General features: G+C 44.3%; 1 protein-coding gene and 1 long non-coding RNA gene across 3 annotated transcripts; one reads left to right on the plus strand and one right to left on the minus strand.

The window, feature by feature from the left end:
* Nucleotides 1–273: 273 nt before the first annotated feature.
* Nucleotides 274–6,128, minus strand: LOC139551330 (uncharacterized). The gene is made up of 3 exons (XR_011670248.1): nucleotides 5,588–6,128; nucleotides 4,490–4,588; nucleotides 274–639 (listed from the first exon to the last, which is right to left on the minus strand). It is a non-coding gene; the product is annotated as an uncharacterized lncRNA (long non-coding RNA).
* A 4,731-nt stretch (nucleotides 6,129–10,859) lies between these two features.
* LOC139550521 (zinc finger protein 98-like) lies at nucleotides 10,860–14,530 on the plus strand. Of its 2 annotated transcripts, XM_071361461.1 has the most exons (4): nucleotides 10,937–11,301; nucleotides 11,417–11,497; nucleotides 11,865–11,987; nucleotides 12,565–14,530. In XM_071361461.1, the coding sequence occupies exons 3-4, from the start codon at nucleotides 11,955–11,957 to the stop codon at nucleotides 14,071–14,073; spliced, it is 1,542 nt and encodes a 513-aa protein (XP_071217562.1). In that variant the 5' UTR covers nucleotides 10,937–11,301; nucleotides 11,417–11,497; nucleotides 11,865–11,954; the 3' UTR covers nucleotides 14,074–14,530. The 2 variants fall into 2 exon arrangements, with proteins under 2 accessions (XP_071217561.1, XP_071217562.1); XM_071361460.1 differs by lacking the exon at nucleotides 11,865–11,987 and having other exon boundaries at nucleotides 10,860–11,301.
* The last annotated feature ends 8,027 nt before the right edge of the window (nucleotides 14,531–22,557 follow it).

The following is a 22,557-nucleotide window of genomic DNA, read 5'->3' on the forward strand; positions in this document are numbered from 1 at the left end:
AAGCAAGAGGGATAACTGGGCCCAAAATCTGTCTTCTCCAGCAGGTGGCGTTTTTTCTTTGGCACATGACATTGAGTATAGGGAATGGATTAGCAGGGTTCGATAGACAGGGCTGCCTGCTGGCCCGGCAAAATCTGCGGAGCTCACCGGGCCAGTTAATCAAGCTTTCATATGGCCCGCTTTGGCCAGTACATTTCAAACTCCAAGACAGAAAAAAATGTATACACACTGAACAAAAATATAAACGCAACATGTTCAAAGATTTTACTCAGTTATAATTCTTATAAGGAAATCAGTCAATTTAAATAAATTCATTAGGCCCTAATCTATGGATTTAACATAATTGGGAAGACATATATTCATCTGTTGGTCACAGATATCTTAAAAAAAAGGTAGGGGCGTGGATCACAAAACCAGGCAGTATCTGGTGTGAACACGATTTGCCTCATGCAGCGCGACACATCTCCTTCTCATAGAGTTGATCAGGCTGTTGATTGTGGCCTGTGGAATGTTGTCCCACTCCTCTTCAATGGCTGTGTGAAGTTGCTGGACATTGGCGGGAACTGGAACATGCTGTCGTACGCGTCGATCCAGAGCATCCCAAACATGCTCAATCGGTGACATGTGTAACGATGTACGCTGAGAGTCGGGAAGCAAGTTCAGGGAGTGAATACATTTAATAAATAAACGAACAAAACAAGAAACACGAACAGCGCACTGACATGAAACAGCAACAGGAACAATGACAACTGGGGAAGAAACCAAAGGGAGTGTGCGCTATAATGAGCAGCCTGGTGACCTAGAGGCCGGAGAGGGAGCACACCTGAGTATGCAGGCCATGGAAGAACTGGGACGTTTTCAGCTTCCAGGAATGGTGTACAGTTGTGGCCAAAAGTTTTGAGAATGACACAAATATGAATTTCCACAAAGTTTGCTGCTTCAGTGTCTTTAGATATTTTTGTCAGATGTTACAATGGAATACTGAAGTATAATTACAAGCATTTCATAAGCGTCAAAGGCTTTTATTGACAATTACATGAAGTTGATGCAAAGAGTCAATATTTGCAGTGTTGACCCTTCTTTTTCAAGACCTCTGCAATCCGCCATGGCATGCTTTCAATTAACTTCTGGGCCACATCCTGACTGATGGCAGCCCATTCTTGCATAATGAATGCTTGGATTTTGTCAGAATTTGTGGGCTTTTGTTTGTCCACCCGCCTCTTGAGGATTGACCACAAGTTCTCAATGGGATTAAGGTCTGGGGGGTTTCCTGGCCATGGACCCAAAATATCGATGTTTTGTTCCCCGAGCCACTTAGTTATCACTTTTGCCTTATGGCAAGGTGCTCCATCATGCTAGAAAAGGAATTGTTCGTCACCAAACTGTTCCTGGATGGCGAGGAGAAGTTGCTCTCGGAGGATGTGTTAGTACCATTCTTTATTCATGGCTGTGTTCTTAAGCAAAATTGTGAGTGAGCCCACTCCCTTGGCTGAGAATCAACCCGACACATGAATGGTCTCAGGATGCTTTACTGTTGGCATGACACAGGACGGATGGTAGCGCTCACCTTGTCTTCCCCGGACAAGCTTTTTTCCGGATGCCCCAAACAATCGGAAAGGGGATTCATCAGAGAAAATGACTTTACCCCAGTCGTCAGCAGTACAATCCCTGTACCTTTTTCAGAATATAAGTCTGTCCCTGATGTTTTTCCTGGAGAGAAGTGGCTTCTTTGCTGCCCTTCTTGACACCAGGCCATCCTCCAAAAGTCTTCGCCTCACTGTGCGTGCAGATGCACTCACACCTGCCTGCTGCCATTCCTGAGCAAGCTCTGTACTGGTGGTGCCCCAATCCCGCAGCTGAATCAACTTTAGGAGACGGTCCTGGCGCTTGCTGGACTTTCTAGGGCGCCCTGAAGCCTTCTTCACAACAATTGAACCGCTCTCCTTGAAGTTCTTGATGATCTGGTAAATGGTTGATTTAGGTGCAATCTTACTGGCAGCAATATCCTTGCCTGTGAAGCCCTTTTTCTGCAAAGCAATGATGACGGCACGTGTTTCCTTGCAGGTAACTATGGTTGACAGAGGAAGAACAATGATTCCAAGCACCACTCTCCTTTCGAAGCTTCCGGTCTGTTATTCGAACTCAATCAGCATGACAGAGTAATCTCCAGCCTTGTCCACGTCAACACTCACACCTGTGTTAACGAGAGAATCACTGACATGATGTCAGCTGGTCCTTTTGTGGCAGGGCTGAAATGCAGTGGAAATGTTTTTTGGGGATTCAGTTAATTTGCATGGCAAAGAGGGACTTTGGAATTAATTGCAATTCATCTGATCACTCTTCATCACATTCTGGAGTATATGCAAATTGCCATCATACAACCTGAGGCAGCAGACGTTTGAAAATTAATATTTGTGTCATTCTCAAAACTTTTGGCCACGACTGTACATATCCTTGTGACATGGTGCCGTGCATTATCATGCTGAAACATGAGGTGATGGCGGCAGATGAATGGCATGACAATGGGCCTCAGCAGGGGTGGACTGAAACAATAATTCAGGCCGGGAATTTGACTCCATCCCAGGCCTCCCTGTTCACGAAACCACCAGACCGCTAATTTTGTAGGCTAACCCTATTTGTTGATGTAACGGGTACCAAACTAGTTATAAATTTGGACACTATGTTCATCTGGGAAGAAAGTTATCCACATGACAAAATACAGACATTTGGGACTGACCAACAAGTAGCCTATCTGAACACTGAGTTTTCAAGGTATGCTATGGCTATGGGTGCACCCTCAAAAACTCACTAGGAATACACCAATCATAGCACATACAAATGTACAAGGCTAGAAACACAAAACAATTAGCCTACACTTTTTAAAAAGAGAATAAGATATACAGAGTTAGCTCAAATGTTCAAATGATTATCTTTATATTCAAGCATCAAGCATATCAAAAGTATCAAAAAACGTCACACATTCACGGAACTTGAACATAAGCTACAACAATGTAAGTAAGTATAATACAAAAGTCGAAAAAGCACTCCTCTACAAAAATATGTAGATTACAATGTTCCCTCACTGGTGTCCATAAAGCCAACTGTAACGGCTGATTTCCTCCTCTTCGTCTGAAGAGGAGGTGTAGGGATCGGACCAAAACGCAGCGTGTTGTGAAGACATGATGAATTTATTTAGACAAGACGAACACGTAACACACTTGAGACATTACAAAACAAAAAACGACGTAGACTGACCTGAACATATGAACTTACATAAACACGAAGAACGCACAAACAGGTACAGACTAGAACAAACGATACAGTCCCGTGTGGTACAAACACTGACACGGAAGACAATCACCCACAAACAAACAGTGAGAACAGCCTACCTTAATATGGTTCTCAATCAGAGGAAACGTCAAACACCTGCCCCTAATTGAGAACCATATCAGGCAACACATTGAACCCAACATAGAAACACATAACATAGACTACCCACCCAGCTCACGCCCTGACCATACTAAACAAATACAAAAAACTATGGAAAACAAGTCAGGAACGTGACACCAACAGCACACAATAAACACATCTATACACTGAGTCAGTTAAATTGAACATTGGCTACATAACTGCAAGTATAATATGAAAGTCTAAAAAACATGCCTCTGTACAAAGGCTTTAACTCACAGCAAATGTTCTTTCACCCATGTCAGCCTGTTAAGGAAGAGTCATAGCAGAGCTACTTCAGAGTAACCAGTAAGTAATTACCACTAGTAACAATATAAGCTCAAAACATTAGCCATGATTGTCAGCCATGTTTTCCAAGTTATATGCAGCTTCGTGTCTGTGTCCTCTGTAGCTCAGCCCACATTTACCAATAACTTTAACTACATCAATCACACGTTCCATGACCTACCTGCCTCTTTCTGACCTGGTCTCATTGAACTGACATTTGCTTATCACTCAGAAGGGTACGGATGTCTGCTTTGCTGGCTCTGAGGGAAAGGCTTCTGCACTTTCTCTATTGGTCTTGCTTCTCTCATGTTCCTGTACTTTCTGATGGGCATGTTTCCAGGCCTGCATGCCTCCTTTGACAAATGCACTATCACTGGCTGAAGGTTTTGCGAATGCAAGACACACTGAGCAGAACGAGGAGTGAGTTACTTCATTGTATGTCAGCCATTTTCTGTTAGTGCCATCTTTATAGGTTTGGGTGGTACTGAAAAAAATAAGTCAAAATCCTTGGACTGAGGATGGGCAAAATAACTGCTTTTGCGGTCCCTTTCTATTTTCCCTGTACTGGGCTCTGAACCTCTCTCTGCACATCTGGTTGCTCTGCAGAATGAGATTAACATTGTAAATAACCTAAACTTAAACGTGTATTAATTGTGCAGTCATCGATTGTATGCCCCCCGATTACAGTCCTACTGATAATCTCATAAATAAAGAACATATTAATGTAAAATCATAGAATGCTCTGAAGTTGTACCTGAAGGTTCCTGCTCTGAGTCTGTCTCTGAACTGACCACCATCTCCAGTTCTGCAGGAGCACCTGAAGCTCTAGTGCTGCCGCTGCTTCCTTCTCCACCTTTGAAAAGAAAAGACTCTATTGTCATACTCACTATCATTAGTGTATCAGTAGGCTACATTAATACAGCTCTGGAAAGAAAATAAGAGTGGTCTCTTAATTTGGAGTGGCCTCTTAATTTGTCCCAGAGCTGTATATTATTGTAGTAACTTGTAATGCTGGTACAAATGGCGCTAATGATCTTTGTCATTGCCTGTGCTGTGTCACACAGGCTACTGTGCTACGTTCATGGATGTATTATGGTTACGTTACTGTAGCCTGTTTCGCTGTACAGTGTATGTGCACATTCCCTAGCTTATATGGCATGAGTCATGACCGAATGCTGGCAAGTCTATAGTCTAGGTTTACTATTTTTTACTAGTTGAAACATATTGCCTTCAATGTCATTATGATCGCTATGTTGCACTCATTGCCATGATATTGTAATGACCTGACTAGATCATAAAGGAACAATTGTCCAGACAGAAGATTGAGTTTACGAATTGACGGTTTATTAACCCAACTTTACACAAGCTACTGTTTGGCCGTAGCCCATGCCAAATAAATGAAAAATAACCCACAAGCCAACCGTGACCTTCTCTTGTGAAGGCCAGACGTAAGAGAGAGAACAAAGGCTAAACCTGGTTTTAACTTCCAATGCTCCATCGCCCTGCCCAACGCCCCTCCACGCCACTCCGCCAACCGCCAGGATGCCCGGCATCAGAACATTCCAGGCATTCCCGTGATTGGCAGATAGCAGGTTGATTGGCATGTCGGACCCCGCGAACACTGGGTACTGGTAAGTACAACACAACCACCTACTAGCCTAACACATAACACGCTACAATATAATTCTATGATCGCTATGTTGCACTCATTGCCATGATATAATTCCTCCACGAAGACGTAAGACGTAGCCTACCGGCCGTTGTGTCACTATTATTAGCTAGGTTACTTAGCTAGCCATGCTGGGTGTCGTGTGTGTCAGTGTGTGTGGTTTAGCTAGTGTTTTTGACTGACCTGGTCCCTTACTGGCGAACATGTCGCTTACTTCGCAGCGTCTGTGGTAAGGACCTTTCTCTTTTTTATTCTCTCCCTCTCTGCTCCACCTTTCCTCTTCTGACTGTCCATTTCGCCGTGCGACTTGTCTAAAATGTTATCTGTAGAGAGGCAGGTAGACGGTTGCTATGTGCGTCGCGGAGAGACCTGGTGTCATTTTTGGTACGCGCACCCTTGCGCGGGGACACTGCAGCGAGTGAGAGTCGTGCCTGATGCGTGGATTCTCCGTCAACTCATTCCTGCTTGCTATATTATTGCTGGTCAAATTGACTATTCACCGCAGGCCAAAACAACCCTCAGGCCACCGGGAAATGTCCCGGTTCTCCCGACGGCCAGTCTGCCATTGGGCCTCGGGATCTCGTCATGGTATCTCTGTGCATTCAAATTTCCATCGATCAAATGCAATTGTGTTATTTGTCCGCAGCTTATGTCTACCCATACCATAACCCCACGACATGATGGGGCACTCTGTTCACAACGTTGACATAAGTAAACCGCTCGCCCACACAACGCCATACACGCTGTTTGCCATGTGCCATCTGCCCCGTACAGTTGAAACGGATTCATCCATGAAGAGCACACTTCTCCAGTGTGCAAGTGGGCATCGAAGTCGGTTACGACGCAGAACTGCAGTCAGGTCAAGACCCTGTTGAGGACGACAAATACGAAGAACAGCTTCCCTGTTTCCAACCTTTTGTGCAGAAATTCTTCAGTTGTGCAATCCCACAGTTTCATCAGCTGTCCGGGTGGCTGGTCTCAGACGATCCCGCAGGTGAAGCAGCTGTCTGGGTGGCTGGTCTCAGACGATCCCGCAGGTGAAGCAGCTGTCTGGGTGGCTGGTCTCAGACGATCCCGCAGGTGAAGCAGCTGTCCGGGTGGCTGGTCTCAGACGATCCCGCAGGTGAAGCAGCTGTCTGGGTGGCTGGTCTCAGAAGATCCCGCAGGTGAAGCAGCTGTCTGGGTGGCTGGTCTCAGACGATCCCGCAGGTGAAGCAGCTGTCTGGGTGGCTGGTCTCAGACGATCCCGCAGGTGAAGCAGCTGTCTGGGTGGCTGGTCTCAGACGATCCCGCAGGTGAAGCAGCTGTCTGGGTGGCTGGTCTCAGACGATCCCGCAGGTGAAGCAGCTGTCTGGGTGGCTGGTCTCAGACGATCCCGCAGGTGAAGCAGCTGTCTGGGTGGCTGGTCTCAGACGATCCCGCAGGTGAAGCAGCTGTCTGGGTGGCTGGTCTCAAACGATCCCGCAGGTGAAGCAGCTGTCTGGGTGGCTGGTCTCAGACGATCCCGCAGGTGAAGCAGCTGTCTGGGTGGCTGGTCTCAGACGATCCCGCAGGTGAAGCAGCTGTCTGGGTGGCTGGTCTCAGACGATCCCGCAGGTGAAGCAGCTGTCTGGGTGGCTGGTCTCAGACGACCCAGCAGGTGAAGAAGCCGGATGTGGAGGTCCTGGGCTGGCGTGGTTGTGGGGCCGGTTGAACATACTGCCAAATTCGTTAAAACATTGTTTAAGCTTTACTTTATAACATGTTTTTATGTGATTTAATATTCTTTCCATATCTGGGTTTTCTTTTTACAATCATGTTTTCTTAACTGCCTTTTACCTTAAACTATTTATTTTCAGGTATAAAATATGGTAGAGAAATGAACATTCAATTCCCTGGCAACAGCTCTGGTGGACATTATTCTATACAGTTGGTTGCATGAAAACACTCCTGTAAATACTACTTAATTGTTACTAATAGAAGTGATTAAAATCAAATGACACTGTATTGATATTTACAGTAAATATATATACTGTTGTACTGTATACCGGTACACTGACCTGACTGTTTTGGTCATGTTGTAGAAATGATTTTTACAAAAACATTCTGTTTATGTTACTGGGTTGAAAAGAAAAAAATAATACAATTTATAGTGACCAAATATTTAAATATTTAGATTTTCTTCTACCACTTTAAACTAAGTTTGTGCTGCTGTTGAATTATGTAATAACATTGTTGGATCACAGTTTGAACCTCTATTAAACTCTTTTAGTAGGCTATTCCAGTTTGTAATGCTTAGATTTCTAATCGTTTTTGAAAGAGCTTATAATCATTTGTTTTTCTTATATTGTCATACATAATTGCTCTCTTTGCTGTCATGATGGTTTCAAATGAATTAAGTTATTTTTTGAAGAATTGTTTTTCTTGCCTTGAATATTCATAAGCTTTATGGTTTTAAGTCAATATTATCTCCAACTCTGCTTTTATGGATCATGTAACATTCACTAGTTCATTTGTTTCTTTTCTCCATGACTTTCGTGCAATTTTCACAAATATGTGGTACATTTTTACAACTCTAAGCAAACAAATCCAAACAGATTCTAAAAAGTTCTAAACTCAAGCACATGACTTGTGTATATTATTGAGGCTAATCATGTTGATTAGGGTGGTATTCTTTCACTTTTCATCTCTTTTGTCTATGCACTTTAATCAACCTGTAATGACAGTGTCATAATGTTCAAGACATTGCAGTCATTTCCACATCTAGCCTACTTTGCACAGCTTCCCAGCGAACCATGTCCACCTAAACTGTCGGAGTTGGCACCTACATAGTTTGTAAAGAGTGGTTAAGGTGTAGGCTATTGATGATTTATGATTGTTTTGTTGTTATTCAAGTAAGTACAACCAAAGACGCCTCAACCTCCTGTGGTATTAGAGAGACCCCACCAGTGCTGGTATATGAGACAACTGTTCATTTGAATGTGGAGTCTGATGATGACAATGCCCCTGTACTGTCTGTACTCAACTAACATCAAGGCGGTGGCCCGTTCCTGTAGGTTCATGCTCTACAACATCCGCAGAGTACGACCCTGCCTCACACAGGAAGCGGCGCAGGTCCTAATCCAGGCACTTGTCATCTCCCGTCTGGATTACTGCAACTCGCTGTTGGCTGGGCTCCCTGCCTGTGCCATCAAACCCCTACAACTCATCCAGAACGCCGCAGCCCGTCTGGTGTTCAACCTTCCCAAGTTCTCTCACGTCACCCCGCTCCTCCGCTCTCTCCACTGGCTTCCAGTTGAAGCTCGCATCCGCTACAAGACCATGGTGCTTGCCTACGGAGCTGTGAGGGGAACGGCACCTCAGTACCTTCAGGCTCTGATCAGGCCCTACACCCAAACAAGGGCTCTGCGTTCATCCACCTCTGGCCTGCTCGCCTCCCTACCACTGAGGAAGTACAGTTCCCGCTCAGCCCAGTCAAAACTGTTCGCTGCTCTGGCACCCCAATGGTGGAACAAACTCCCTCACGACGCCAGGACAGCGGAGTCAATCACCACCTTCCGGAGACACCTGAAACCCCACCTCTTCAAGGAATACCTAGGATAAAGCAATCCTTCTGCCCCCCCCCCCCCCCCCCTTAAAAGATTTAGATGCACTATTGTAAAGTGGCTGTTCCACTGGATGTCATTAGGTGAATGCACCAATTTGTAAGTCGCTCTGGATAAGAGCGTCTGCTAAATGACTTAAATGTAAATGTAAATGTGATGAGAGAGGAGGATGAGGAGGAAAGTTCGGATGAGTGGGTGCCGACTGATGAGGAAGATATTTCAAAGGATGGATGTTGCGTTGGACTCCAATTGCTGTGACGACAACCCCTGACAACGAACCACAGCACTCTCACAATAAATCACCTTCCCCACTCTGTCCAGACCGCAGCATGTACATTAGGTTCAACAGGGGATCAAGCCTTACCGCTGCCTAGACTGTAGCAAGCGATGTGTTTCCAAGACCGCTCTCAAGCTTCACAGTAGAGTCCACCAGGAGAGCTATATGCACACATGTAAGTATTGCCTCAAGCAACTAAGGACCAAGCCATACAAACTGACCCACGAGGAAAGTCATCTGGGTGAGAAGAGTCCCTATCAGTGCCCTGGCTGCTTGAAGAGATTCAATTATATTAACATACGGAACAACCATCTTTGAAGCCACCGGTGCCCGAAGAGGTACATTTGTCATATCTGTGGAAATGAGTGGCATCAGTTTCATTATTTCCAGTGACACAGAATGGACCACACTGGGGAGAAGCCCTAGAAGTGTAAGGTGTGTCAAATGTCCTTCAACCAAGTTAGCCACCTCAAGTCTCACATGCGCCTCCACACAGGGGAGCAACCCTTCAATTGTCAGCAGTGTGAGGAGGGAGGAGGGGGGGGGGGGGGTAGGGGGGTCAGGTGCTAAACTCTGGGACTGAGGAGGACAGACAGAAGGTAGGGAGTAAAAAGTTAAACTTTGGGACTAAGTAGGAGAGAGAATGGAGGGTGTCATGAGCTACAGTCTGGGACTAAGGATAATTAAAAGGGTGGAGGCTCTAGGCCTAAGGAACAGAGGGATGGTCAGGATTCAGGAACCAATCTCATGGCAAGAGAGAGAGAAATTGGATCCAAGAAAGAGGAGGAGCCATCTACACTAGACGTATAACCCTGAGGAGTAGGTGGAGGAGATGGAGGAAGAAAGCAACAGTGACCCAGACTTCAAACCAGCAGAGGAGGAGAAAGGGAGAAAAAGAAGGGCCACAAGATGAGGAAGTGGAAGGAGGAGTGTGAGACTGGACCTCAGAGAAGATTAATGTGTTCTGTAAGTGTTACTGAGTAGGCTGACACCCCATTTCATGGGTGTACAATCCATAGGCTAGGCTGTACGTACAGTGCAATTTGAATGTCCAATACACACAATATACTGACTGGAAAGGTGATTTCCCACAATCAAAGTCCTGCAATAAGAATGAATACTTGTGTAAACTCTACATAGTTGTGCTCTGTGTGTGTTACTGACTAGGCTGATATCCCATTTCATGGGTGCACAATCCATAGGGTAGGCTGTACATTGCAATATAAATGTTCAATTCACATAGGTTGACTAGTGAGCTTAATGTTGCCCATTTCAGTGGTATCAGAGTCCTGCATTAAGAGTTAGACGCTAATATTTCTGTAAAATCTTTACAGTTTTGTTCTGTGAGTGTCACTGAGTAGGCTGATACCCCATTTCATGGGTGTACAAGCCATATGTTAGGGCAGTGCTTATAAGAATGCCCCCAATTCAAATACATCTACAGTGCGATTTCAACAGGTTTTTTTGTTGGTCACATGAACTAATAATTGCCTTTTGTTGAATTTATATAACAACATTCCAACATTGTTTAGCAGTATCTAGTCCATTGGGGCATGATTCCACCCTTTTTATCCGCTTGGATTAGTCTCAATACTGGACTTTTAATTTGAAGGCGAACCGCCGACTCCATTATTGTTGCTCACAACACACTGGTGAAGGAAGTCTACCACCAATAAGAGATGGGGAGACAAAGTTGGTGTACGGTCCCTGGTTGCGGTTTTTACAGAAAATCTAGGGCAACAGGTAATGCATTTCACCGTTATCCAGTGAAAGACCCGGAAAGATGCAAAAGATGGTTAATAGCTGTCAGACATATTAAATACGATGTCAAGACTCCAGTTGCCACACTGAATAGCCTACGTGTATGTAGCACGCACTTCAGGGAAGATGATTACCAGAGAGACTTTCAAGCCGAAATTATGGGGACTAAGAACAAACGAAGACTCAAAGATACCGCTGTGCCATCTATTTTTCCGTGGACTGGATCGGCAGTGCCAAAATACAGAGGAGCGTTCGAGAAGAGGAAACGCGCGGAGGTAGGCCTACTCATGGGAGCTGTCGTGTTTGTAGTTAGCAGTTGTTGTCTATCACTGTACTCCCATTGTGTCTCAAATTACTGTGCATGACAATATCCCTTTCGGTGTCTTCCAGGTTCTGGCCTCAATAGAAGGCCTCAATATGACTTCAAAGGTGAATCAACCAGCAACAACAGCAAGCTCCTCTGCCATATATGTGAGTTGAGGAAAGATATATCTACTGTGAATCGTTCCACATACTTTTTATTTTGCCAGTCCCTTTCCCAATACCTGCTGTAGCCTACAAACTAGCCATTGATCATGATTCTCAGGTCCATTACATTACACACAAGAGTCATTGGACGAAGGCGTCTTCTGTAAAGGGGAGTTTTGTTAAGATCTTAATCAGAAATTATTGGTCTGAACATTAACACGCAATGCTTGCGGTACGGTTTTATAAACATAAAATTACCTCTTATTTCATATCAGCAAGGGGGGGGACAGTTTAATTTGATACACACCTTTTATAGGGCTAATTCGTGTTCTCACACGGCTGTATCACCATGTTACATCGTGTGTTCAAGTTACAGGGACCAACTATGCCAAATAGCTGTCTAGCATGCTCCGAACACTAACAGAAGAAAGCCGCCATAAATGTGTTGTCACTGAAAAAGATGTTGGCTACAACTGTGATAAAGCAGTGTATAGTAAGTGCATATTTTAAATTATGAATGTAATGGGCTTTATGTTTCTAGAACGATATCGCAATTGAGGATCGATTCAGGTTTAGATGGAGTTTTTGGCTGCCAGATCCAGTCTACCTTTGAAAATAACATATAAGGCCCTTGGACAATTTAAGGAGTAGCGGTAGGCAGTTTAAGAGTACATCTTGGGCTGCCTACAACCATGGACCATTTCCATTGACAACATTTGATTTCAGTCCAACTATAAGCATAAGTGGACTATCAACCTCAGGAACCATCTGTAGTTTTTGATTGTCCAAAGGCTTGTTCTGGTCTATTTATTAATAGTTCCGCTGCTGAGCAGATAGCTTCCATGTCATGATTATATTAACATCAGAAATACTTTTTGGATAATGGTCATAATAACGTTTTTACATGGTTTTCGAAAATGGGTGTCCATCCTTATCACGGATGAATATTCACAAACCGTGTTATCCCATTGTTCATTAGAGCAAGTCATTTGTCCCTGTTAAACTATCACAGAACATATTGATAATGGAATTAACACACAATAATAATGGTATTTGTTTTCCTTCCCAAGGCGGTGGGAGGGACAGTTTCCCAGGCTCGCCTGGACAGAGAACAGCTCCTAGACGACACTGGTTCCTTGACTGTGGAAATCACTGAGGAGTTGTTTGCCAGTGATCATGATAACAATGACGATGTGGCCACTGCACCTTATGAAGAGGAATATTTTCTGTCCTCAGAGGAGGAACCTGAGGAACCCAAGAAGAAGAGAAAAAACGAGAAGAATAGTTCAGATGAGTGGGAGCCATCTGATAAAGAAGATAGTGAAATAGTAATGGAATTTTCTTCTGATTCCTCTGAGGATTTGGAAACTGTTGGTTCCTCTGACCTAACAGAAGGGGCCAAAGCTGCTACTTCTCAGACAGACAGAGAGGAAGACGGTAAGCTTGTTTGGTGGTGCGATGAATGTGGAGCTGAGCCTGAAGTCACCTGCACCACACGGAGACATAAGATGCTGTACGCCTGTGCTCTGTGTGTGGGTGAGGGTGAACAGGCTGTTGGATTTGACCAATTCTACATGCGGTTCGATGACCTATCCAGCCTAAAAGTTAATGTGCAACTCGAACACAACACCAAAGTTTGTCAACGCGCACTCTGCCCAGACTGCGGCAGGTATCACTTCAAGAAAGACCACGTGTGTGCGCACAAGATCAAGAAGATCCCCTGCCTAGACTGTGGTAAGCTATTTACTTCCCAGACATCTCTCAAGCTTCACATTAGAGTCCACCAGGACAGCTTTGTGCATGCATGCAAATTCTGCCTCAAGAAATTCAAGACCAAGCCAGACAAACAGACACATGAGGAGAGCCATCCCCAAGAGAAGAGTCCCTATCAATGCCCTGACTGCTCGGAGAGATTCAGTACTTTTAAAAAACGGAACGGGCACCTTCAAACCTGCCGAGGGCCAAGGAGGTACATTTGTGATGTCTGTGGCCAAGAATTAAATGGGTTGAATGCACTCAATAGACACAAAATGGTACACACAGGGCAGAAGCCATACAAGTGCAAGGTGTGCCACATGTCCTTCAACCAAGTTAGCCACCTTAAGTCCCACATGCGCCTCCACACAGGGGAGCGACCCTTCAACTGTCAACAGTGTGAGAAGTGCTTCAATCACAACGTCAGTCTAAAGAACCATGTCCACCTCCATCATGGTCCAGAGTCTCAGGAGCAGGGGGAGAGAGAGAAAAAGCTGAAGAGTCAGGAGCTAAACTCTGGAGCTGAGGAGAAAGAGCAGGGTGGATGCTCTAGTCCTAAAGAACGGGGAGAGGGTCAGGAACCAATCCATCAACCTGAGCAGGAGAGAGAGAAGAGGGAACCGAGGAACAAGAGCAGTCAACGCCTGACAACTGACCCTGAGGACTTAGTGGAGGAGGGGGTGAGGCAGATCAACAGCGACTCAGACTTCAACCCAACAGAGGAGAGGACCACAAGTAGAGGAAGGGGAAGAGGAAAGGGTAGGCCGGGAGGGAGACCGAGTACCAATGGGAAGAGGAATGTAGCTGAGGAAGATTTAGAGTGATCACCCCAGTGTCGTGTTCATTAGGGCACATCATAACAAAACATTTTAGAATGGAAAATGAAAATCAGTTTTTTAATTAAGTACAGATAGAACATTCCTGTTTCACTTTGTTTTGTAGCATTTCACTCTGTTTCATGCTTACTGATCATGACCCAGAATGAACTCTAACATGAAGTATGGGGTCAATGAGTCTTTTAGATTTGAGGCAGATGGTTGTTTCTGCTATACAGTTGTATGAAAACACTACTGTAAAGTCTACTTCATTGTTACTAATAGAAGGGATTCAAATGAAATGACACTATTGATATTTACAAAAACATTGTTTGTTACTGGGTTGAAAAATAAAAAAAAATACAATTTATAGTCTCCAAATATTTAGATTTTCTTCTACTCAAACTATGTTTGTGCTGCTGTTGAATTATGTAATACCACCTCTATTAAAGTCTTTAGTAGGCTATTCCAGTTTTTCTTATATTGTCATACATAATTGCTCTCTTTGCTCTCATGATGGTTTAAAATGAATGAAGTTCTATTTTGAAAAATGGTCTGTTTCTTGCCATGAATATTCATACACTTTATGGTTTAAGTCAATATTATCTTCAACTCCGCTTATGGATCTTGTAACGTTGTCACGCCCTGGCCTTAGTATTCTTTGTTTTCTTTATTATTTTAGTTAGGTCAGGGTGTGACATGGGTATTTATGTGGGTTTTGTAGTGTCCAGGGTGATTGTAAGGTTTAGGGGGTTTATTTAGAGTAGTTGGCTTTATGTTTAGTATAGTTGTCTAGCTGTGTCTATGTTGTGTGTAGTTGTCTAGGAAAGTCTATGGTTGCCTGAATGGGTTCCCAATTAGAGACAGCTGGTTTCTGTTGTCTCTGATTGGGAGCCATATTTAAGGTAGCCATAGGCTTTAGTTTGTTGTGGGGAATTGTCTATGTAGAACGTTTGTAGCATGTATGTATGTGCACAACGTTTGTAGCTTCACGGTCGTTTTGTTGTTTTGTTAGTTTGTATAGAGTTTTGTGTCGTGTTCATCTTCGTGGTGTTAATAAAAGAAGATGGCTTATTTTCCAAATGCTGCGTTTTGGTCTGTCTCTCAACCACACGATCGTGACAGAATTCCCCACCACAACAGGATCAAGCAGCATGATCGGAACCAACAACAGCGGCAAAGTAAACAGGACTCATGGACATGGGAGGAGATCCTGGACGGCAAAGGACCCTGGACTCAGCCAGGGGAATATCGCCGTCCCAAAGCGGAGCTGGAGGCAGCGAAAGCGGAGAGGCGGTTTTATGAGGCAAAGGCAAGGCAGAGTGGCTGGAAGCCCGTGAGTAACACCCAAAAATTTCTTGGGGGGGGGCTAAAGGGGAGTGTGGCGAAGCCGGGTTGGATACCTGAGCCAACTCCCCGGGCTTGCCGTGGAGTAAGAGGGCGTCGTACTGGTCAGACACCGTGTTATGCGGTAAAGCGCACGGTGTCCCCAGTACGCGTGCTTAGCCCAGTGCGGGCTATTCCACCTTGCCGCACTGGGAGGGCTAGGTTGGGCATCGAGCCGAGTGCCATGAAGCCGGCCCAACGTATCTGGTCTCCAGTACGTCTCCTCGGGCCGGCGTACATGGCACCAGCCTTACAGGTGGTGTCCCCGGTTCGCCTGCATAGCCCAGTGCGGGCTATTCCACCTCGCCGCACTGGCAGGGCTACGGGGACCATTCAACCTGGTAAGGTTGGGGAGGCTCGGTGCTCAAGAGCACGTGTCCTCCTTCACGGTCCGGTATATCCGGCGCCACCTTCCCGCCCCAGCCTAGTACCACCAGTGCCTACACCACGCACCAGGTTTTCAGTGCGTTTTCAGAGCCCTGTTCCTCCTCCACGCACTCTCCCTATGGTGCGTGTCTCCAGCCCAGTGCCTCCAGTTCCGGCACCACGCACTAAGCCACCTGTGCGTCTCCTGAGTCCTGTACACACTGTTATTTCTCCCCGCACTTGTCCTGAGGTGCGTGCCCTCAGTCCGGTACCACGCACCAGGCATATAGTGCGCTTTGAGAACTCAGTGTGCCCTGTTGTTGTTCCCCGCACTAGCCTTAAGGTGCGTGTCATTAGCCCGGTACCTCCAGTTCCGGTACCACGCACCAGGCCTACAGTGCGTCTCAGCCGGCCAGAGTCTGCTGTCTGCCCAGCGGCGCCTGAACTGCCCGTCTGCCCAGCGGCGCCTGAACTGCCCGTCTGCCCAGCGGCGCCTGAACTGCCCGTCTGCCCAGCGGCGCCTGAACTGCCCGTCTGCCCAGCGGCGCCTGAACTGCCCGTCTGCCCAGCGGCGCCTGAACTGCCCGTCTGCCCAGCGGCGCCTGAACTGCCCGTCTGCCCTACGCCGTCTGAACTGTCCGTCTGCCATGAGCCTGCAAAGCCGCCCGTCTGCCATGAGCCTGCAAAGCCGCCCGTCTGCCATGAGCCTACAGAGCCGTCCGCCAGACAGGAGCCGCTAGAGCCGTCCGCCAGACAGGAGCCGCCAGAGCCTTCCGCCAGACCGGATCAGCCAGAGCCTTCCGCCAGACCGGATCAGCCAGAGCCTTCCGCCAGACCGGATCAGCCAGAGCCTTCCGCCAGACCGGATCAGCCAGAGCCTTCCGCCAGACCGGATCAGCCAGAGCCTTCCGCCAGACCGGATCAGCCAGAGCCTTCCGCCAGACCGGATCAGCCAGAGCCTTCCGCCAGACCGGATCAGCCAGAGCCTTCCGCGAGCCATGACCAGCCAGAGCCGTCAGCCAGCCATGACCAGCCAGAGCCGTCAGCCAGCCATGACCAGCCAGAGCCGTCAGCCAGCCATGACCAGCCAGAGCCGTCAGCCAGCCATGACCAGCCAGAGCCGTCAGCCAGCCATGACCAGCCAGAGCCGTCAGCCAGCCATGACCAGCCAGAGCCGTCAGCCAGCACGGAGCTGCCGTCCCTCAGCACGGAGCTGCCGTCCCTCAGCCCGGAGCTGCCGTCCCTCATCCCGGTGTTGCCCCTTATCCCGGTGCTGCCCCTTGTGTCGATGTTACCCAAAAGATTAAGTGAGGGTAATATGAGGGTGGTCATTTGTAGGGGGAGATATAAGCTGGGATTGACTATGGTGGGGTGGGGACCTCGCCCTGAGCCTGAGCCACCACCGTGGTCAGATGCCCACCCAGGCCCTCCCCTAGACTTTGTGCTGGTCCGCCCGGAGTTCGCACCTTAAGGGGGGGGCTATGTCACGCCCTGGCCTTAGTATTCTTTGTTTTCTTTATTATTTTAGTTAGGTCAGGGTGTGACATGGGTATTTATGTGGGTTTTGTAGTGTCCAGGGTGATTGTAAGGTTTAGGGGGTTTATTTAGAGTAGTTGGCTTTATGTTTAGTATAGTTGTCTAGCTGTGTCTATGTTGTGTGTAGTTGTCTAGGAAAGTCTATGGTTGCCTGAATGGGTTCCCAATTAGAGACAGCTGGTTTCTGTTGTCTCTGATTGGGAGCCATATTTAAGGTAGCCATAGGCTTTAGTTTGTTGTGGGGAATTGTCTATGTAGAACGTTTGTAGCCTGTATGTATGTGCACAACGTTTGTAGCTTCACGGTCGTTTTGTTGTTTTGTTAGTTTGTATAGAGTTTTGTGTCGTGTTCATCTTCGTGGTGTTAATAAAAGAAGATGGCTTATTTTCCAAATGCTGCGTTTTGGTCCGTCTCTCAACCACACGATCGTGACAAACGTTCACAAGTTCTTAGGTTTTTTTTCTCCGTCACTTTGGTGCAATTTTCACAAATGGTACATTTTTACAACTCTTAATTAAGCACGAACATCCAAACGGATCATCAAAATTTCAAAACTCCAAGCACATTTTCGATTGACTGAGTAAAACAAACAAATTCACAAAGTCACTTGTTCAATGCATCAAATCACTTTACATTTGGATACATATTCAATCTAAGTATCTGCTTTTCAAAATGCAATATTCACTTTACTTTTGGTATGATCATCTTGTCATTTGTTAACAATATTATTAACTATCACTTAATCAAACTACTCAAAACAAATAACTACTAAACCAAGAGTATGTAGTGCCTAGTTAACCTATATAGTTTGATAACTGCTGAACACTGTAAAGTTCTATAATTATTCCTCATAAATGTATCAATTTGACACCAATGTCTGTTAGAAGGTAAAACCAAATCATTAATGGACGTGGCTGTAAATACTAGGTCATCATTTTCCATCAGCCAGTGTGTGTCAATAGGACAAAGTGGAAAGAGCCCCTCTGTGCTACCATTTGGAATTGTAGTGTAGTGTACAATGTACTGCTGAAATGCCTGGGTGGTATATAACAATATATTCCACTCATAATCTGACTTTCATTGATACAAAGCTGTCAAGCAGAGAGATGGGCGATACTGTATCAGTTGACAAGTCACGTGGAAAAGGCAGTCTTATACAATGTTGCATTGGGCAGAAATGGCATACAACACCGTGCTACGTTTTTACAATAGCCAACTTCTTTACAATACTCCTATTTCTGATGATTTATCCTATGTACAGTACCAGTCAAACGTTTTTCTTTATTTTTACAATTTTCTACATTGTTGAACAATATTGACGACATCAAAACTATGAAATAACACATATGGAATCATGTAGTAACTAAAAAAGTGTTAAACAAATCAAAATATATTTTAGATTCTTCAGTAGCCACCTTTTGCCTTGATGACAGCTTTGAGCACACTTGGCATTCTCTCAACCAGCTTCACCTGGAGTGCTTTTCCAACAGTCTTGAAGGAGTTCCCACATATGCTGAGCACTTGTTGGCTGCTTTTGCTTCAATCTGTGGTCCAACTCATCCCAAATCATCTGGGGTGGCAGGTAGCCTAGTGGTTAGAGCATTGGACTAGTAACCGAAAGGTTGCAAGATTGAATCAGTGAGCTGACAAGGTGAAAATCTGTCTTTCTGCCCCTGAACAAGGCAGTTAACCCACTGTTCCTAGGCCGTCATTGAAAATAAGAATTTCTTCTTAACTGACCTTCCTAGTTAAATAAAGGTACAAAATTGGGTTGAGGTCAGGTGATTGTGGAGGCCAGGTTATCTGATGCAGCACTCCATCACTCTCCTTCTTGCTCAAATAACCCTTACACAGCCTGGAGGTGTGTTGGGTCATTGTCCTGTTGAAAAACACCTGATAGTCCCACTAAGCCCAAATCAGATGGGATGATATATCGCTGTGGTAGCCTTGAATGTGCCTTGAATTCTAAATAAATCAGTGTCACCAGAAAAGCACCATCACACCTCCTCTTCCATGCTTCACGGTGGGAACCACACATGCAGAGATCATCCGTTCACCTACTCTGCGTCTCACAAAGACACGGCAGTTGGAACCAAAAATCTCATATTTGGACTCATCAGACCAAAGGACAGATTTCCACCGGTCTAATGTCCATTGCTCATGATTCTTGGCCCAAGCAAGTCTCTTCTTCTTATTGGTGTCCTTTGGTAGAGGTTTCTTTGCAGCAATTTGACAATGAAGGCGTGATTCACGCAGTCTCCTCTGAACAGTTGATGTTGAGATGTGTCTGTTACTTGAACTCTGTGAAGCATTTATTTGGGCTGCAAATACCGTATATCCTCTGCAGCAGAGGTAACTCTAGGTCTTCCTTTCCTGTGGCGGTCCTCATGAGAGCCAGTTTCATCATAACGCTTGATGGTATTTGCGACTGCACTTGATGAAACTTTCAAAGTTCTTGACATTTTCCAGATTGACTGACCTTCATGTCTTCAAGTAATAATGGACTGTTGTTTCTCTTTGCTTATTTGAGCTGTTCTTGCCATAATATGGACTTGGTCTTTTACCAAATAGGGCTGTCTTCTGTATACCACCCCTACCTTGTCACAACACAACTGATTGGCTCAAATGCATTAAGAAGGAAAGAAATTCCACAAATAAACTTTTAACAAGGCGCACCTGTTCATTGAAATGCTTTCTTGGTGATTCCTACATGAAGCTGCTTGTTAGAATGCCAAGAGTGTAAAAAACTGTCAAGGCAGAGGGTGGCTACTTTGAAGAATCTGAAATATAAAATATAGTTACTACATGATTCCATGTGTTATTTCATAGTTTTGATGTCTTCACTATTATTCTACAATGTAGAAAATAGTAAAAATAAAGAAAAACCCTTGAATGAGTAGGTGTGTCCAAACATTTGACTGGTACTGTATGTGCTGTATAAAGATAATGAAACTGTGAGACTGACATATTTCTCAACACAACCTGCCATTGGATACAAAATATAAAAAATGATGCATGGGAAATTATATTAACCATCTTCTATTCAGTTCTAAAGAACAGTTTTGAAATGTGTGTTTTGTATTCTTTGCTATTGGATTGAATTGTAGTTAAAATGACTAAATTGTGAGCCTATCTGTTGATTATCTGATGTACTGGGGACTAAACAAAATGTTCTCATGGTATTTCATATAAAACTTTGATTTTGCATGACTGACTCAGGGGTGTGTGAAGATGTGTGAACCCCAAATGAATGCACAGTAAAGGGTTCTGAATATAAGATAGGGGGCATTACAAGTGTTATCAGTTTAGACTTTTGTAGATATATTTTTTTACCACATCCTTGTGAAAATAGCACCAACGCGCTTTAATTTATTTTAATGATGCTTCTAGTATAGTAGTAACATGTTGAACATACCTACTTCTAGTATAGTAGTATCATGTTGAACATACCTGCTTCTAGTATAGTAGTAACATGTTGAACATACCTGCTTCTAGTATAGTAGTAACATGTTGAACATACCTGCTTCTAGTATAGTAGTAACATGTTGAACATACCTGCTTCTAGTATAGTAGTAACATGTTGAACATACCTACTTCTAGTATAGTAGTATCATGTTGAACATACCTGCTTCTAGTATAGTAGTAACATGTTGAACATACCTGCTTCTAGTATAGTAGTATCATGTTGAACATACCTGCTTCTAGTATAGTAGTATCATGTTTAACATACCTGCTTCTAGTATAGTAGTAACATGTTGAACATACCTGCTTCTAGTATAGTAGTAACATGTTGAACATACCTGCTTCTAGTATAGTAGTAACATGTTGAACATACCTGCTTCTAGTATAGTAGTAACATGTTGAACATACCTGCTTCTAGTATAGTAGTAACATGTTGAACATACCTGCTTCTAGTATAGTAGTAACATGTTGAACATACCTGCTTCTAGTATAGTAGTAACATGTTGAACATACCTGCTTCTAGTATAGTAGTAACATGTTGAACATACCTGCTTCTAGTATAGTAGTATCATGTTTAACATACCTGCTTCTAGTATAGTAGTAACATGTTGAACATACCTGCTTCTAGTATAGTAGTAACATGTTGAACATACCTGCTTCTAGTATAGTAGTAACATGTTGAACATACCTGCTTCTAGTATAGTAGTAACATGTTGAACATACCTGCTTCTAGTATAGCAGTAACATGTTGAACATACTTGCTTCTAGTATAGTAGTAACATGTTGAACATACCTGCTTCTAGTATAGTAGTAACATGTTGAACATACCTGCTTCTAGTATAGTAGTATCATGTTTAACATACCTGCTTCTAGTATAGTAGTAACATGTTGAACATACCTGCTTCTAGTATAGTAGTAACATGTTGAACATACCTGCTTCTAGTATAGTAGTAACATGTTGAACATACCTGCTTCTAGTATAGTAGTATCATGTTTAACATACCTGCTTCTAGTATAGTAGTAACATGTTGAACATACCTGCTTCTAGTATAGTAGTAACATGTTGAACATACCTGCTTCTAGTATAGTAGTAACATGTTGAACATACCTGCTTCTAGTATAGTAGTAACATGTTGAACATACCTGCTTCTAGTATAGCAGTAACATGTTGAACATACCTGCTTCTAGTATAGTAGTAACATGTTGAACATACCTGCTTCTAGTATAGTAGTAACATGTTGAACATACCTGCTTCTAGTATAGTAGTATCATGTTTAACATACCTGCTTCTAGTATAGTAGTAACATGTTGAACATACCTGCTTCTAGTATAGTAGTAACATGTTGAACATACCTGCTTCTAGTATAGTAGTAACATGTTGAACATACCTGCTTCTAGTATAGCAGTAACATGTTGAACATACCTGCTTCTAGTATAGCAGTAACATGTTGAACATACCTGCTTCTAGTATAGTAGTAACATGTTGAACATACCTGCTTCTAGTATAGCAGTAACATGTTGAACATACCTGCTTCTAGTATAGTAGTAACATGTTGAACATACCTGCTTCTAGTATAGTAGTAACATGTTGAACATACCTGCTTCTAGTATAGTAGTAACATGTTGAACATACCTGCTTCTAGTATAGTAGTAACATGTTGAACATACCTGCTTCTAGTATAGTAGTAACATGTTGAACATACCTGCTTCTAGTATAGTAGTAACATGTTGAACATACCTGCT

Source organism: Salvelinus alpinus, chromosome 23 (genome assembly GCF_045679555.1).
Source record: "Salvelinus alpinus chromosome 23, SLU_Salpinus.1, whole genome shotgun sequence".
Lineage (NCBI taxonomy): Eukaryota > Metazoa > Chordata > Actinopteri > Salmoniformes > Salmonidae > Salvelinus > Salvelinus alpinus.

What these genes read in the sequence shown, in the direction of transcription:
- LOC139550521 (XM_071361460.1), top strand. Translation starts at nt 10,945, where the DNA reads ATGGGGAGACAAAGTTGGTGTACGGTCCCTGGTTGCGGTTTTTACAGA. An exon ending in AGAAGAGGAAACGCGCGGAG is followed by an intron (nt 11,302 to 11,416) that starts GTAGGCCTACTC and finishes GGTGTCTTCCAG; the next exon opens with GTTCTGGCCTCAATAGAAGG. An exon ending in CAAGCTCCTCTGCCATATAT is followed by an intron (nt 11,498 to 12,564) that starts GTGAGTTGAGGA and finishes TTCCTTCCCAAG; the next exon opens with GCGGTGGGAGGGACAGTTTC.